The 17,269-nt window shown below is 43.3% G+C and overlaps 1 protein-coding gene across 4 annotated transcripts in view; it reads right to left on the bottom strand.

The window, feature by feature from the left end:
* LOC127583359 (pleckstrin homology domain-containing family G member 5-like) overlaps positions 1-17,269 on the bottom strand; it is a 75,416-nt gene that overhangs the window by 4,915 nt on the left and 53,232 nt on the right. For all 4 annotated transcript variants that reach the window (XM_052039252.1, XM_052039255.1, XM_052039253.1 and 1 more), the window contains 12 exons: positions 16,986-17,171; positions 15,797-15,964; positions 13,205-13,300; positions 12,529-12,579; positions 12,009-12,158; positions 9,539-9,649; positions 8,178-8,327; positions 4,986-5,123; positions 3,463-3,582; positions 2,604-2,736; positions 2,031-2,146; positions 284-429 (listed from right to left, as the gene is read on the bottom strand). In XM_052039252.1, the coding sequence (XP_051895212.1) occupies positions 284-429; positions 2,031-2,146; positions 2,604-2,736; positions 3,463-3,582; positions 4,986-5,123; positions 8,178-8,327; positions 9,539-9,649; positions 12,009-12,158; positions 12,529-12,579; positions 13,205-13,300; positions 15,797-15,964; positions 16,986-17,171 (1,565 nt within the window). The remainder of the gene's footprint in view (positions 1-283; positions 430-2,030; positions 2,147-2,603; positions 2,737-3,462; positions 3,583-4,985; positions 5,124-8,177; positions 8,328-9,538; positions 9,650-12,008; positions 12,159-12,528; positions 12,580-13,204; positions 13,301-15,796; positions 15,965-16,985; positions 17,172-17,269) is intronic.

Genomic DNA, 17,269 nt, shown 5'->3' on the forward strand with positions numbered 1-17,269 from the left:
AAATGGCCACCTGCAGAGAGAGGGATACAGAGTTAATGTTTCAGGTAATTGACTGATGAAAAATCATCTGCTTGAAGTATTAACTCTGTTTCTTTCTCCATGAATGCTGCCTGACTTGCTAACTATTTCTACAATTTTCTGTTTTATTTGAGATTTCCGCTGATGGTAACTGTACTTAGGTTGTCATCAGGTGCTGTCTGTTAAGCTCCAGTAAAAGTGAATAGGTCCCAGCAAAGGCCCAATGATGAGAAGTATAAGGAATGAGGTGAATTTGCACACTTACCTGTGCTGTGATTCAAGTGTGTCAGTGTACTCGTGTAACAAGGATGGTGACTGCGTATCGGAGGTCCCACTTTCTACATCCTCCTCATCAGGTAGTGTGCACTGTTTCAGTGCTGTCTCTTGGGTGCGTAGTCTCTCCAGGAGGTTCTACAACAAATTGTGTGTTAGGTATGAAGGCTTCAGATTGAGTGGTCAAAAACTAATATAGACATTTAGAATTATTCAGTATTTTCTTGGTATTTTATTATATTCAGTACACAGAGTGAGGAATGTCAAGGTGAAAAGGTCAAGAGAAATGTCAAGGTGAAATCCTTTTGCCTGCCATTTCACTTATGCTGACATCAGTGTGTTCTCAAATAACCAGTTTGAATGCCTTAGTCATCTGTATTTTTATATATTGTGAGTAGCACAGAAGGTAGTGATGCTGTCTCACACCTCCAGAGAACTTGGTTTGACCCTGATTTCTGGTGCTTTACTTGCAAAGCTTACACATTCTCCCTGCGACCATGTGGGTTTCTCTCAGGTGCTCTTTGCAGAGAGTGGTGAATCTCTGGAAATCTTTACCCTACAAGGTTGTGAGGCTGCACCAATGGAGGCATTTAAAGAGAAGGTAGATAAAGTTTAGAAAGATCGGGGAATTCAGGGCTATGAGGAATTCAGGAGGTCAGGGCAGATCAGTCATTATCACTTTGGGGCAGCTTTAAAAAACTTCATTTATACAGCATGGTAACAGGCCCTTCAGGCCCAACAAGTCCGCGCTGCCCATTTAAACCCATGTTAATCTACCCATACGTCTTTAGAATGTGGGAGGAAACTGGAGCACCCGGAGGAAACCAACACAGACACGGGGAGAACATACAATCTCCTTACAGCAGTGATGGGAATCGAACCCCAATCACTGGCGCTGTAATAGTGTTGCATTAACCACTACGCTACTGGGCCAGGTGGCTGACTCCTCCTCCCTCTTGTGTTTTGTGCTCCAGTTTTCTCCCACATCACAAAGGCATGCTGGTTGGTAGGTTAATTGGTTTCAGTGTAGCTGGGTGGTAGGAGAATTAGGGGGTAGTTGATGGCCAGGTGATGATACAGTAAAATTCAGATAATTTGCCATGCAACTATTCGAAAATCCCAATGATTCAGCATCTGGGTCACCAGCTGATGTTTGTGGTGCTCCCTTCACAATCACCAGGATCCCACTTCCCAAACTCCTGCCCGCTTGCCACTCACCAGGGCCTTCATTCCCACACTCCAATTCCACTCACCAGAGCCCTGGTTCTCACACTCCATTCCCACTTCCTGATGCTCCAATTCCCACATAGCATTTCCACTCACTTGGCTCAATTCGCATGCTACATTTCTACTTACCAGAGCCCAGTTCTTGTGGTCCCTTTAAACTTACCTGGTTCCCTGGAAAATTTAATATAATACTGCGTAACATCTAAAAAAATCGAATTAAAACTCTTTTGGGGTATTAATAGAAATAACATGCAATAGTACGGAAAGTCTGCCTGTCCGACACCACCAAAGTTCTGAGCCTGCTGGATTACTGGAGTTTTACTGCAATGGATTACAGGGAAATAAGTGGGTGAACAGGACTGATTGGAGTCAGAATAGGCTCAATGGACTGCATGGCTCCTTCTATGTTGCAAGGAAAATATGACAATAATGAATTAAATGATGAGAAATTCATCTAAGAAATTACAACCATCTTCTCCAGTTACAGTTTCTCCCAGTCAATTGCCTGTTACCTGAGCATTAAACACTGCCTCAATCCACATTCTAGACTGACCAGTCACACTGGCCTGGAAGGTGAAGGCACCAACTGCAATGTGAAACTCATTCAGGTAAATCAGCAGGAAGGAGCCTAGAAACAGATAGAGGCATCATTATCAGTAACACACAAAAAACTTGCACACAAACAACCAGGCACATACACTTGTGCATAGTATGGCATCAACTGCACAAGAACGCACATAAAACCCACATACACACAGGCTCCACTTATAACCTCTTAGCCTGCAACAACATAATTTACTGGAGGGTTAAGTCCCATTGAGGACTGAGTTACCAGTAAACTTGCTGATTCATTGGAAACCTCAAACACCTCCTGCTACATAGGAGTTTAAATGTTTGAGTTTTCACATTGCTGCTGCTTTCCTCTCACTCCATCATTCAACAGCTTGCTCTCATCATGGTCTCCCCTCACCTCCTCTCTGATCCTTTGTCTGCTTCATTTTCAAATTGTCTTGTAGTTTATGCTATTCAAAACACACTGAACTGGGAATAAAGGACAGTTTGGACTTGGCAAAACTGAAACTCACCAGGGTCTCTCAGCTCTCTGCAGACAATTTTGTCCACAAGCAATGGCTGCCGAATCACTTTGGTTTTCTCCATCTTCTTCACAGGTTTGGTGATAAGGAAAATATCAGTGAACAGGAAACAGTAAACATCCATCTGTGGGAGGAAATGTATGTGGGATCATCAGAGTAAATAACTCTGCTCAACAGGCCCCAGGTCAATACATTGAAACAAATACAGCAAGAAACCGAGCAACCCGGCAACTAAGAACCTGTTCTCTAAGGATCATAAAGGTAGTTAATCAATAAACCCAAAGATTGGAAACTAAGGTATCAGAAGTTTAGAAACCCAAGTCTGGACATTAAGAGACACAAAGGTTGAAACACTGAGATATCCAGAGACAGACTCTGAGAAATCTAAAGATAGGACACCAAGTAACCTGATGAATGGACACCAAGAAATGAAGAGACAGGACACCAAAAAACCCAGTGACTGGATACTGAGAAGTCTAAAGAATGGACACTGAAAAACCCAGAGAGTGGACAATAAGAAACCATAAACCACACATCAAGGAGTTAAAAGACTGATCAGGAAGAAATCAAGAAACCAGACACCAAAGAACCCAATGACTGCACACAGGAAAGCCAAGAGATGGAAAGACTGGACAATGAGAACCATAAAGATCTCCTACCCCAAGCACTAAGCAGAGAAAAACATAAGCTCATCATCCAAACAGAATCTTTCAAGTGCATCCAAGCACTCAGTACCATTGAAATCTAAGAGTGGCTAACAGGAGATGGACCAGCAGCTATTCCATGTCTTATCAGTCATAGTCAATTCCTTCAGACATCACCGATTTCCTTGTCCCTCAATCACTCTCACCTTGCTGTCCTTTCCTTCTCTCATTCTCAAACTTCCCTCGAGCAGCAATTGCCTTGTTTCATCAGGCGAAGTCCCAAGCATCGGAGCTGTTAAATCCAAGCGGCAGAACTCCTTCAGAACCTATTGCAGCAAAAGTGCCTGTTAAAACCTGGAAGATTCAGGACATTACTCAAAAGCCAGTGAGATGTTTGTACCCTTTATCACTGGGTCTCTGGCGACCCTGTGCCTGTCACCCTCTAGGCTTTCCTTCAATGTCAGCAATATTCATACAAAAGTGGTTATGACACCAGTGGAAGAGCAGCATCAAAATGAAATTATTTGTGTACTTGCACACTGTTCCTCTTACTTATTTTCTAAGGAATATGTATCCTCTTTAATCTTCCTGTCAAAGCATATCACCTCACACATCTGTATTTAGACTTATTTGCCCATTACACAGCCATTCTAAATGCCTTATATTGTTGAATTCCTCTTCAACATTGATTACAACCTTTTACAAAGTTTGATATTATACCTTGACTCCCAATTAACAATGTTTACAAATGACGTAGTGCATAGAACATTGACAAAAAATAACTATATTTGCACATGACACCAAATGGCTGCTGTTCCAATAACACTTATGGTAATGCTGTTAGTGCCCTTGGAAAAGGGACCATTAGTTTTGGTACATTGGCAGAAATTTCACAGTGAAGGATAAGAAGTGAAATTGTATAGAATGAAAAAGTGGTACGGAGGTAAAAGAGTAGTAAATGACATCGGACGGACAAACATGAGGGACGTACATCTTCTCCTTATTTCTTTGGTTGACTCTTGGACTGGCTTATTGGGAACGAATGCCAACCCTGAAACTATGCTCCTTGAAGAACCAAAGGCAGTTAATTCACTTTTGTTGTGCTTCACAGTATCACAGCCCTTGTTCCTCACACATTCTCACTGTCAACTTCACTTTCTCCCCATCCAACAAAACCTTACTCTCTATCATCCTCTTCTCACACTTTGTCCCTCATGCTCACTTGCTATTGGTCTCGCTCTCTCCCTCTCAGACTTACCCATTCTCTCTTCCCCTTCCACTCACCTACTCTCCTAGTTCCCTCCCTCACACTTCCTCTCTCCTTCCTTCCTACTTCCCCACTCTCCCTCCCACTCCCTTTCCTTTCCACTGCCTCCTACCTCCTCCCAGTCCCTCTCTCTCCTTTGGATTCCCATTCCCTCTCCTGCTCTGCCTCTTCTCCACCCTCTCAGTCTTTCCCTCTATGTCGCTCCCACTCCAAATCTTGTTTTCACTCATTCTTAGGCCCACCCTTTCTCTCCTTCACACTTACTCAGTCTCCCTCCCCTTTACTCTCTCTCTCTGCCTCCTCTTCAATTTCTCTCACTCCTTCCCTTCAACCTCCCAACCTCCCTTCTCTTCCTCACACTCACTCTGTCTCCTTCACACCTAGCTCTCTCTCAGACACTCTCTTCCTGTGTCCCTTACACATTTATTTCCCTGTGTGCGTCATTATTTCAGTCTCTCTTACCTTTTCCACTTCATCTGAGCTCCCATCCACCACCTCGTAGGAATCGATGCGGCTGATAATCTCTGCCAGTCGTTGCTGCTCCTGCCGTTGGCGCATTCGGGAATTCACGTATGCAATAAAACTCTCCACAGAGCTAATCTGGAGATTAATAATTTAGGACAGAGGAGAGACCTCATCAAATCACAGCCCTCAAAACTAAAACACTGGGCTCAGAATGATTTAAATAGTTAAATAAATGTACACTATGGGCTGCTGTTGGAATGAAATAGGAACCCAGATGAGATACTGGGAGGTCAAATGTAAGCTTTGGGAGGTCAAATGCAAACTTTGGGAGTTCAAATGTAAGAGGAAGGTATACAGTAAATGGTAGGACCCTTAGGAACATTGATGTACAGAGGGATCCATAAGTCCATAGCTCCCCAAAAGTGGCAACACAAGTAGATTGGGTAGTAAAGACAGATGGCATGCTTGGCTTCATCAGACAGGGTGTTTAGTAATAAAAGTAGGGAAGTAATGTTGCAGCTGTATAAAACTTTGGTTAGGCCACATCTGGAATATTGCGTGCAATTCTGGCTGCTGCATTACAGGAAGGATGTGAAGGCTTTGGAGAGGGTGCAGAATAAGTTCACCAGGATGTTGCCTGCATTAGAGAGCGTGAGCAATAAGGAGAGGTTGGACAAACTTGGATTGTTTTCTCTGGAATGTTAGAGGCTGAAGGGCGACCTGATAGAAGTATATGAAATTATAAGGAGTATAGATAGGGTAGTCAGAGTCTTCTTCCCAGGATGGAAATGTCAAATACTATTTAGACCTGAAGTGGCCCTGTTCTTAATTGGTTCTGCGACATATTGCTCAAGCAAATTGGTACAGATAAACTCCTCCTCCTATCTATTTTTGCCAACTTGACTTATCTTATCTAGATAGAGATAAATGTTCTTCCCTTTGCTACAAACTGAAATTTTTCTGCAGTAGTATAGTTGCTGGTGGAATGGGTGTGGAGGATGTATGTAATCTTCCTTCTTGTCTTACACTCATGCAAATTATACATTCTGCTCTTCCAAGGCAAAATCACAAGGCTATTCCTCATTGATGCAGTTATGTTATCCTTCATTATTAGGACTACTTCCCATCCTTCCCCCTCAACTTTTCCCTTGTCTATCCATACTAAATGTGGAATATTTTGCTCCTGACTTTGGTCACCATGTAACAATGTCTGTCCAATGGATATTAAATCAAACCCATTTATCTCTATTTGTGACAATAATACATCTGACTTAGAATGAATACGTGTACATTCAGCAAAGGCATTTTAATTTTAATCTTTAACTATTTTTCCAAGTTTTGATTCTATTCAATGGGCCATTGTCACATTAAACTCCATAAACCTTTTCATTATCCAAATTACTGTTTTGCAATAAGAGTGAGACTTTTCTCTTTGAATTTATAACTTTCTCCACACCTATGTAAATAACCTGGATGAAAATGTACCTGGATGGGTTAGTAAGTTTGCAGGTGATACGAAGATTGGTGGTGTTGTGGACAGCATAGAAGACTGGCAAAAGATACAGCGGGATATAGATCAGTTGCAGATATGGGTGGAGAAATGGCACTTGGAGTTCAACCTGGCCAAATGTGAAGCGTTGCACCTTGGGAGATCAAATGTAAAGAGACGGTACACTGTTAATGGCAAGGCCCTTAACAGTGTTGATGAGCAGAGGGATCTTGAGGTCCAAGTTCCCAGTTCCCAGAAAGTGGCTACACAGGTCGATAGGCTGGTAAAAAAGGCCTATAGCATGCTTGCTTTCATTAGTCGAGGCATCGAGTTCAAGAGTCAGGAAGTTATGCTGCAGCTTTATAAAACTTTAGTTCGGCCGCATTTGGAATATTGCATTCAGTTCTGGTCGCTCTATTATAGGAAGGATGTCGAGGATTTGGAGAGGGTGCAGAAGAGGTTTACCAAGATGCTGCCTGGATTAGAGGGCACGCTATGAGGATAGGTTGGTCAAACTTGGGTTGTTCTTTCTGGAGTGGCGGAGACTGAGGGGACATCTGATAGAGGTTTATAAGATTATGAAAGGCATAGGTAGAGTAGACAGCCAATATCTTTACCCCAGGGTTGAAATGTCTAACACCAGAGGGCATGAATTCAAAGTGATAGGGGGTAAGTTCAAAGGAGATGTTCAGGGCAAGTATTCTACAAAGAGAGTGGTGGGTGCCTGGAATGCACTGCCTGGGGTGGTGGTGGAGGTAAATAAGATAGGGGCATTCAAGAAGCTCTTAGACAGGCACATGAATGTGAGGGAAATGGTAGGATATGGACATTGTGTAGGCAGAAGGGATTAGTTTAGTTGGGTACTTTATTACCAATGTAATTGGTTTGGCACAACATTGTGGGCTGAAGGGCCTGTTCCTGTGCTGTACTGTTCTATGTTCTGTATAAATATTCATTTTTTATTTTTCTCTTTTAAGCTGTGAGCCAAGATGACTCCAGTCTGTGGTTTCAGAAGTGACTGATGAGGTCAATGTGGGGACCTGAATGGGCCAAGTAGATGAGTAATTTGTGAGCTGATATTCTTCTTTTACGATTAACACTGGGCTTCTATGTGCTTCTGATACACAAGACTCAAGGTTCTCAATACTATTTGAAATGTTCCTTCTCCATTTTGAGCAGTCATGGACCAGGGATTCCAAGAAGTCAGTGGAAATGTTGCATTTTTCCCAAGGAGACTTTGAACACATCCTTGAAACTTTTCCCCTCTGCACCTGATAATCTCTTCCTATGACAGAGATTGGAATAGGGATACTGTTTAGGGAGTCTGTGCTGGGCATGTGAACGATGCTTAGTAGAGGTGACTTAATATATTTGGGGCCTTTGTGCCAAGGATTTTAGCCTGGGAGAGAACTCGGACATTAGTTCCCCTATTCTTCCAGTGATTTGATGGATTTTGCCAAGACAGCTTTAGCGGTTGCTTTCCGGTGTCTTGAAGTGCTTGTGGTAGTCCAGAAGAAGTCCCAGTTATTTAATTTATCAGGGGACTGGTTGCAGCCTGACTTAAGTGGTGCTTATTCCAACAAAGAAGCTTTGCCTTTTCCCAGTAATAACATCAATTCACTATGAACTGAAATTTGAAATGTGTACCATGACCTAGAACTTAACCGTGTCCATGACTGAACGGACCAAAGTGTACATACCATGCTAACAATGGCTTCCCTGGCATCGACATCATCTGTTTTCTTCAGGATAGATTTGAGGAGCAGTGGATACTTGGTGAGCCGCTGATGCGGTTTGACCAACATGTCACTGAGCTTCAGGCGGTTACACTGCTTGTGAGTCTCTGCCCACTGTTAAAAGACACAGATAGCAATTATTCAGGGAAAGTGCAATGCTGCGTTTTTTTCCAAACTCATTGTCACTCTCTTTGTCTTCTGACACTCTGTCTTATTCTCTTTCTCTCCCTGTCTCTTTTTTCTTCTCTATCATCTAATGCCACAGAGTTAGAGTAAATTGACACCATGGAACTTCTTCCTCTCTGTGGCCCCAGATCATTCTTGGGAACTTTATCATCGAGCTGACCCTGCGATCTGTCAGGAAGCAGGCTCCTGCTTGGCACATGCTGCTGCAAATTTGGGTGTGCATGTTTTTGGTTTTTGTGGTGGGGTGGGGGGATAATGTTCAGACTCCCCAGAAAATTAATATTTCATAAAAGGATTTAATGTCCGTTTGGAAACAACACAGATAAAATTTTGGTATGAGCACCTTATGCATTCATTGTAAAATAATTCCAATCAGGAAATGCGAACAATTTTTTCTAATTAAAAACATCTGTTTAAATAATGGTTGTACTTTAAAATAAATAAATAAACATGAAATATCTTATTACAGACACACTATGTTTGAGCATCTGATTTTTAAATCATTGCTATAACTGCTAGAATATGGGGCTTCCTTATAAAAGATTTCTCTCACATCCTGCTGTTCCCTCAAACCCTAATTGCAGCTTGTATGACTTGTCATCCTTATTTAGTCAAGATGGTCTTAACTTACAAAGATCTTTCCCAAGGAGAACACATTTGCCCTGCATTCTCCAAAGCCTAGAGGGAGGAGGTTCCAGCGATGAGAGTTTGGGACCAGGAGACCAGAGGCTGGAGGAACAACGACCAGAGTGGTGTCCTGGAGGTTGAAGTGACAGGAGTGGATGTCCAGGGTAACAGCCTAATAAGGTCTCCTGCATGACAGCACCATAAAGTTGTCATGTAGGCAGGGACAGAACAAGACCCACCCATAAAATGGCTAGATGAAGGTCCTTTTATTTTCAATGGTATATCTTCCATTTTGTCATTTTGAAAAGCTGGACACCCAATTTTGATAGTATAACAATTCCCACAATCCCCAGTAGTTTAGCAACACGTCTGACTCAGCTGGCCTCACAATGCCTGAACATTCACTACTTTGCATAAATGAAGACTTCAGGGCTTTGGGCAAGTCTAGCAAGCCTTCAAGGAAGCTCAAGTTTGTCATATGAAAGCGAGATAGATCATTGGGTGGCACTGACCGTAACATAGATCCTGAAGAGATCATTGTCACGGAGATGGTTTCTCATGTACTCCATGCAGCCCTCTTCCTCCATGCAGTACTGAATATATGGCTTAAAACGCTCACCAAACTGTGAAGGATACAAAGAAATACAGGAAATGAATACATAGATAGAGCCAACAACTTTTGAGTTTAAGAAGCGATAGACTGGGCAGCTCATGAAGAACTGAAATCATACAGAGGGAGTTCCATTAGTTTTGGGTAACTAAAAATCAGCTTTGGATTTGCTCCTAATGCCAGAGCCAGTCATGAATTTGAAGTTTGGAGCTGACTGAACTGCCACTTGGTAAACTAGCAATCCACGGCCTCTGGACTTCTGCATTTGGCTGCTGAGAGGATGGGTCTTCACAATTCTGAAACCCACAACATCGTTCCCTCCAACTTAGCTCCTTATTATAGACTTGTCTGGTTGGCTCTGCACCATTCCTAGTCAGAGCCGTGATACTGACATCCGTGATTCTGACTGGTTTCTTCTTGAGATCCCCACCATCATAGAAGCCATTCCCCAGGCAATTTGATTCACTCCACATGATATCAAAAAATGGCTGAGAGTAGTGGATACCATAAAGGCTACAGGATCATTCAACATCCCAGCTGTAGTACTGAAGACCTGCTTTCCAGAATTAGCTGTGCCTTTACACAAGCAGTTCCAACACTGGCGTTTACATGACAATGTGAAAATTGCCCAGGTCAAATCCAATTAAGCTAATTTCTACTTCTCAGAGTCTCAGTCCACTCTCAATCAGAAACAATCTGATGGAAGCTGTTATCGACAGTGGTATTAAGTGGTACTTACTCGCCAATAATCTACTTGCCAATGATCAGATTGGATTTTACCAAAGCTACTCCACTCCCTACCTCCACAGCAGCTTTGGTCCAAACATGAACCAAAGAGCTGAATTCCACAGTTAAGATGAGTGTGACTGCCCTCGACAACAAGGCAGCATTTGACTGAATGTGGCATGAAGGTGCTCTGGTAAAACTAAAGTCAATGGGCATCGAAGTAAATACACTCCAGTAGCTGGACTCATACCTCACACAAAGTTGTGGCTGCTGAAGATCAATCATCCCAGCCCTAGGCCATCACTGCCGAAGTTCCTCAAGGCCTAGCCATCTTCAGCTGATCTTCCTTCCATCATTAGGACGGAAGTGGGGTGTTTGTTGATGATTGCACCATGTTCAATTCTATTCATAGCTCCTCACCAAAAGACAAAGCCCATGCCTGCTTACAGCAAGATCTAGAGACACCTTTCCCATTCTAGGGCGCACCATTGACCAGAGACTCAACTGACACATAAACACCAAGGGTACAAAAGCAGGTCAGAGGCTGGGTATCCTGTGGCAAGTGACTCACCTCCTAATACTCTTAAGCTCTTGCATCATCGATGAGGTATGGGTCAGGTGTATGTTTGAATACTCTCCACTTGCCTGGATGAGTGCAGCACCAATAACTTTTAAAAAGCTTGATAACACCCAGGACAAAGCAGCCTGCTTGACTGGCACCCATCAACTATCCTAAACATTCATTCCCTCTACCACTGGTGCACAGTGGCTGCAGAGTGTGCCTTCAATGCAATGCACTGCAGTTGCTCACTCAAACTGCTCTGACAGTACCTGCCAAATCTGTAAGGATAAGGGCAGTGTGGAAGCACCATCAGATGCAGGTTCTCCTCCACATCACACACGATCCTGACTTATCAGTCCTTCGTTGAAGAGGAATTCCTTCAGCCAGAGGGTGGTGACTCTGTGGAACTTCGTTGCCACAGAGGGCTCTGGAGGCCGTCACTGTGCGTATTTAAGGAAAAGATTGCTAGGTTCTTGACTGATAAGGAGGTTAAGGGTTCCAGGGAGAAGGCAGGGGAATGGAGTTGGAAGAAAAAAATCAGCCATGATTGAATGGTGGAGTAGACTTGATGGGCCGAATGGCCTAATTCTGCTCCTATATCTTATGGTCTTATGGTCACTGAGTTTAAATCCTAATAGTAGGAAACCCCTGCCCAACAACCTGTGCAAATACATTCATCGGAAAGGTTGCTGGAGTTCATGAAGGTGGCTCACCACAGCACCTTCTCAAGGGCAATTAAGGATGGGTAATAAATGCTGGCCCAGCTGGTGATGCCCAGATCTGGGAAAATGAATAAACTAAAAAAATCACCAACCAGTATTGTCACCCAGGTAACTGGTGTTTTGGGTCTGTTCTGAGCAGAGCACAACTTTGCGCTTTGTCCCCTCTCAGATAAGGTGTGGAAAGGCAGGCAGGGAGTGACTCTTTAGCAGCAGTCTACCCTACTGACACAGGCTGAGTTCAAAGCCCATTGGCTAAAACCACATCATGTTCTCTAAGCCTTCCATTGATATTTGATTATTAATTATTCCATCTGACTATACCCTCTTATCTGTCTGTGACTTACAGGCCAACTGTGACCTACCTTCTTGAATCCTTTGTGGAAGTGTGTGGGATTGAGGAGTGTTTTGTTCTCCCGGGCCTTTTGCAACACTGGAGCCATTACATCTCGCCACAGAACCTGGTGCAGTTGGATAATCTCCTGCACGTTACAGAATAGTTTCTTCGGGTCCACCTGAAAAACATCATTGCTGAAGTCACTCCCTCATTTTACACGCATGTTAAACCACAGAACGTGCACAGGACAACAAAACCTGTATGCAGGCAAATGCTAGCGCTTGTGTATAGATTAACAACAAAAACATCTGTACCAGCACCAGGGCATGTTTATAGGCATACAAATACTTGAGCCTGTGTGCACAAACAGCAGCATCTATGTACAAACACAAAAGCCCATGTACAAAGACCTTGGGTTATATTCTTTTGGAAAAGGTTAAACCCTTGGAGGCTTCCTTATTCTCCAAGCACTGCGCACTTTTACAAATTACTAATGGAGTTCATGGTTATTTGACATTTTCCATTCAAGGTTACATGCTTGATCTCACCTCAGTCAACAAGCCTGATTCCTGCAGGTTCATCAGACAGCATAGGAAGAGCTGTAAAAGGAAAACACATAGGGTGAATAATGCATACTGACAAAATGATTCTTTAAGGGTGAATTAGTGAGGCATGTCTGTATGTTTATATGATTGTGGCTTTTGCCGGTGAGCTTGTGGTTGCAAGATCTAACTCCTCAGTCACCTCAGCACCCATAGTTAAACCTATGGTGGAGATCGCCCTAAAGCAAAGAGTCGCTATCGTCAACAACACTGATTGGTGAAGGGAAGCAAGCAATCTTAGTGAGCATTGACACTTTCAGAAGAGGAAGGGTCCTGAACCCCAGTGGAAGAGCAAGTGTCCTTATCCTTCAGGACTGGAAGGGACCTGTCAACCACTGCTGTCAGGTACAGTTGAAAAGGTTGAGCATTGAAAGCAGGGAGTGTTGTTCACATACACAGACCTAAAACTGTACTCTTTAACGACCCAGCCACTTTTGGTATGAGAAAGTGGTAATCAGGACCCAGCCAGGAACACAAACATGTCAGCAATATTTACATAAGCGAGAGAGCACAGACAAAACCTGAGATATAGTGAAAGAATTTTATGCCATCACCAGAGACCAGTGGAGTGTTCAACATGTGAGGTGTGAAGTGATGGACTGGGGCTGGGTCAGAGACTTACATCTGTGATGACACGTAGCTTCCTAATATAGGCAGCTTCCGTATTCAGCAGCTCCCAGAGGGCCTCCTGTTGATGGCACTGCTTCCGGGTGAGCTTCTGTTGAGGAGAGACAGCGTTGTGGTAAGATGATTAATATTTGTGTTCTTGGGTTCCATCAACAAATATCTTAAATGACAGGCACCGCAGCATAAATGCCCAATGTATTGGGCTCCTCCCATAAATATCCCATTGCACTAACATACTCACACTTTGTGCATAGATACCCCAACAGTACCTAGAAACTGAAGCTTCCTTCTGCACCCTTGCTGTCATCTTATACCCAGACTTACGCCATATCCACAAATACTCATGTTCCTCTCATAAATATCCCCAAAATACCTTGACTCCCCCCCAATCCATAACTAGATCCTTTCCATTAGAACCCTCAGCCCTACATTCCTTCCATATCACTTAAGAACTAGCACTTCATCTCACATGTAGGCATTCTGCAATATTCTGGATTTAAAAGAAGCAGATTCCATTTTGTATGGAGAGACAAAAGACAAGTCCTGATGCAGGGTTTCAACCCGAAATGTCGACAATTCCTCCCTCCCCCCCCCCCCCCCCCCCCCCCCCCCAAAGATGTTGCTCGACCTACTGAGTTCCTCTAGCAGTTTATTTGCTGCCCCATTTTGTATGGACAGCAACTGCTAATAATGACTACTGTGGCACTTACTTTTAATCCATTTGTCACATTACCATCTCTTTTACCCTTGCATTGTTGCCTCATTTTCACTTAATTATTCCTGTCCTCTTGTTTTTTCCTTCTCTTTCTCCTACCCCAACTTCTTGGCTTGCTTACAAATGCCTGTTTAAAATATTGTAGATCTCTAAAATTTTTCCAGCTCTGATTAGAGTTCGAGATCTGAAACTTCAGCTTTGTATTTCTCTCCATACATACTGCTAGATCAGCTGTATGTTTCCAGAATTTTATGCCTTTATTTCCCTCAAACCCTCACAACACCAGATAAGGAGAGAATGGTGACAGTACGAGAGGGGCAGTTGGCTGTAGTTTTGGGAAAGGGCATATATGGCACCATGCATCCAGATAATTACGCAGTGAAAATGATTGAATATATGCCAAGAGATCACTGACTCACTCACGGTATATCTCTGTTTGATTAATTCATCCAGGGAGAATCAGTGCTTATGGAACCCATATCACTGTGATAGCCATTGCCACTATCATGACTTTTTGCCATTGTAATAAGAGCCAGCGCTCGTGGGGCGTGTTTCCCAAAGAGAGAGAGTGAAACAAGCACCCCAGTGAAAGTCAGTGTTAGTGGGGGTTATCTTCCAGCAGGGTCCATCTCTATGAGTCTCTTGCCCCAGCGTGAATCAATATCTATGGAAACCATCCCTCCATGATGGTAATGTCTGTGAGATGCATTGCTGGTGGGTGTTGAGGGAGGAGGGTGGTTAGAGATGGGGAATTAACAGGTGAAAATAGGGAAGGGAAAGTTGTGGAGTACCTAGTGGAACCTCTATTCAAACAATTGATTAAGAGGGTTACAAGGAAGTTAGAGAGTTGGTTATTAGGAGATTATTGCCACAGTGCTTAGTGTAGGGTCGTCTCACCCCTGTGTCATTCACTTCATGACTCAAGAAAATGAGAAGTCAAAAAATGATGAAATTTACTGATTTCAGTCTATAATTAGTTCAAAGCTGTCAGACCTCTGTGGTAACTTAAATCTGAATGTCCACGCCCAATGAAAAGTGACATTTTAAAATCAGTCTGTTTCATATCCTTGTGTTAAATAAGGAAATAAAAATGCTGAGATGGCATAAAGGCTCTCCACAATAAAATGTCAATTCAAAGTCCAAAATAAACAGGCATTAGAAATTCACAATGTGGTAATAAGATGTGGAATTCAATTCTGATAGTGAAGTATTTTCATCAGAGGTAATGAGGTGAACCACTGCAGTACAGAATAAATGCATACTCAAAAAATAGTTTTAAAGTCCACAAAACGATCACCTCTTTTACGTGTAAATGTTATTATATTGGGAGAATAGTAAGAGTGTGGCAGGATTTATCGACTCATTGCTTTTATGTGTTGTACATGCTCTGCTTGAAACCTGGGAATAGTGTATCTTGCCCTAACATCCCTGTTTAATTCTGGATTCCTTTTTGCAAACACGATCCAGAGATTCATAATAGAAAGCTAATTTTTGTATAATGAGTGAAGTGGGATTCAAACGGTGCTGTGATGTCCTCCCAGTTGAATAGCCTTCTGACACTCACTGCGCATTTGCAAAAACATTAGTCACTGGTAGGAGTTGTTAGAAGGTGCCTGACAGAAGGACATGGGTGAAGTGGAGACACAAGAGACTGCAGATGCTGGAATCTGGAGTAACAAACAAGATGCTGGAGGAACTCAGCAGGTCAGGCAGCATCTATGGAGGGAAATAAACAGTTGACATTTCAGTCAAGACCCTTTATTTGGACTGGGTGAAATGGAGCCAGGCTGCAGGCACATGATTTAACATTTTAACAGCCAGCTCCTCAGGGTGCAGAGCAATGGTGCAGACTGATCCAGTCAGCAAGTTTACCTCAGGAGCCTCAATGATATCCTGCCATGACCCCTCGAGGTAAAGGCTGGTGTCCTCCTCCTCCTCCCAGGAGTCTTGGTCGAACCGTAGCTGTGCTGGCACCTTTGGCAATCCAAACAGACTGTATGCATGAAGTTTACTCTGTAATTGATCCATTTTATCCATTTCCTGCAGAGAGACACAGATGGAATGAACAATGGGGCTGGGCTTTTATACCTGTCAGGGCTGCGCGGTGCCCCTTTGCTCCTCTCCTCATGTCCTGAAGACACTTAATGCATTCGGATTTGGTGTCGGTTCTCGCTGGCTCACCATGGGTCCTTGCTGCTGAATCTGAACATATCTGAATCAGCAGTCATAGCGGCATCCAGGGGTAACTTGACAAGTGATCAGGAAAAGAAATCCTATCTGATTCCACTCTCTAACTCAGGGGTAACTTGGAAAGATCAAGCGCTGGAATCTCTCTCTTTCTCCTCTTGTTGGTTTAAATTGCAGTTTGTAATATTTTTCTCACTCATGGTGGTGAGCCCAAGTTCCCAGCTGTTTTCTAATCTGTACCCATATATCAGACATTCAGTGTGTTTCTCCCTCTACTCTGCATCCCACCTCAGGCAGCACAAACCCCAGAAAACACATTACACCAGCACATACCAAGACAGCTGCAGCCTACTGCTGCCCCAGGTCCAGGCAGGCTGTGTGAGGACTGTAAGCTCCAGAGTGGCTACATTGGTCTAGGTCAATCATTCTTGGACAGCTTGCTGCCCAGGCTTATTTACTGCTGTCTACAGTTCTCCTACAGTACTCACTTATGTTGGATGTTGTGACTGAGATGTCTGAGCCCAGATAGCCAACATTTGTGGGCCTCTCTAAAACACAAACTTACTTTTAAACAGTTCAAACCCCCATTATATTTCATTCACCATCTCTTAGCACATGGCTTTCATCTCCTCTCCCTGTACTCCTAATGCTTTCTGTCCCTTCGCCACTGGTGCTATTCCTGACTTCTAAGCAAGTCCTAATGTTTTTATTTGTTCCCTTCCTTGGCAATTTCCAAACTCCCTCTCTTCCTTCATTTGTCTCCAGAATGACTCATTTTCAACAGCTCTTCACTCTTGTTAAGTGACTATGGAAACAGAGATAATTCTGTACAGAGGAGCAGTAACAGCGTGGTTGATCAGTGGTTCAGACTTACCCGACCAAAGGAACCTGTGTTGGCGCCAGAACTGAAGAGCCCACTGAAGCGACTGGCAGCTCTGTTCTTCCAGCTGTCTGTGCCACTGCTGGGCAACGAAGAGCTGAGTGGGGCGAGGGAATCTGAACTTGGGATGGAGGAGTCTCCTAGGAATTCCATCATATTCTTCCTCCGTCTGCCTACTGCCTGCAAAATACAAAACAAGTTAAATGAATGAGGTCCAATGGTGTTTCCTCAGAAAGGAGCAAGAGAGAGAGTGAGAGAACAGACAGTGCAAATTAGCA

This window comes from Pristis pectinata, chromosome 26 (genome assembly GCF_009764475.1).
Source record: "Pristis pectinata isolate sPriPec2 chromosome 26, sPriPec2.1.pri, whole genome shotgun sequence".
Classification (NCBI taxonomy): Eukaryota; Metazoa; Chordata; class Chondrichthyes; order Rhinopristiformes; family Pristidae; genus Pristis; species Pristis pectinata.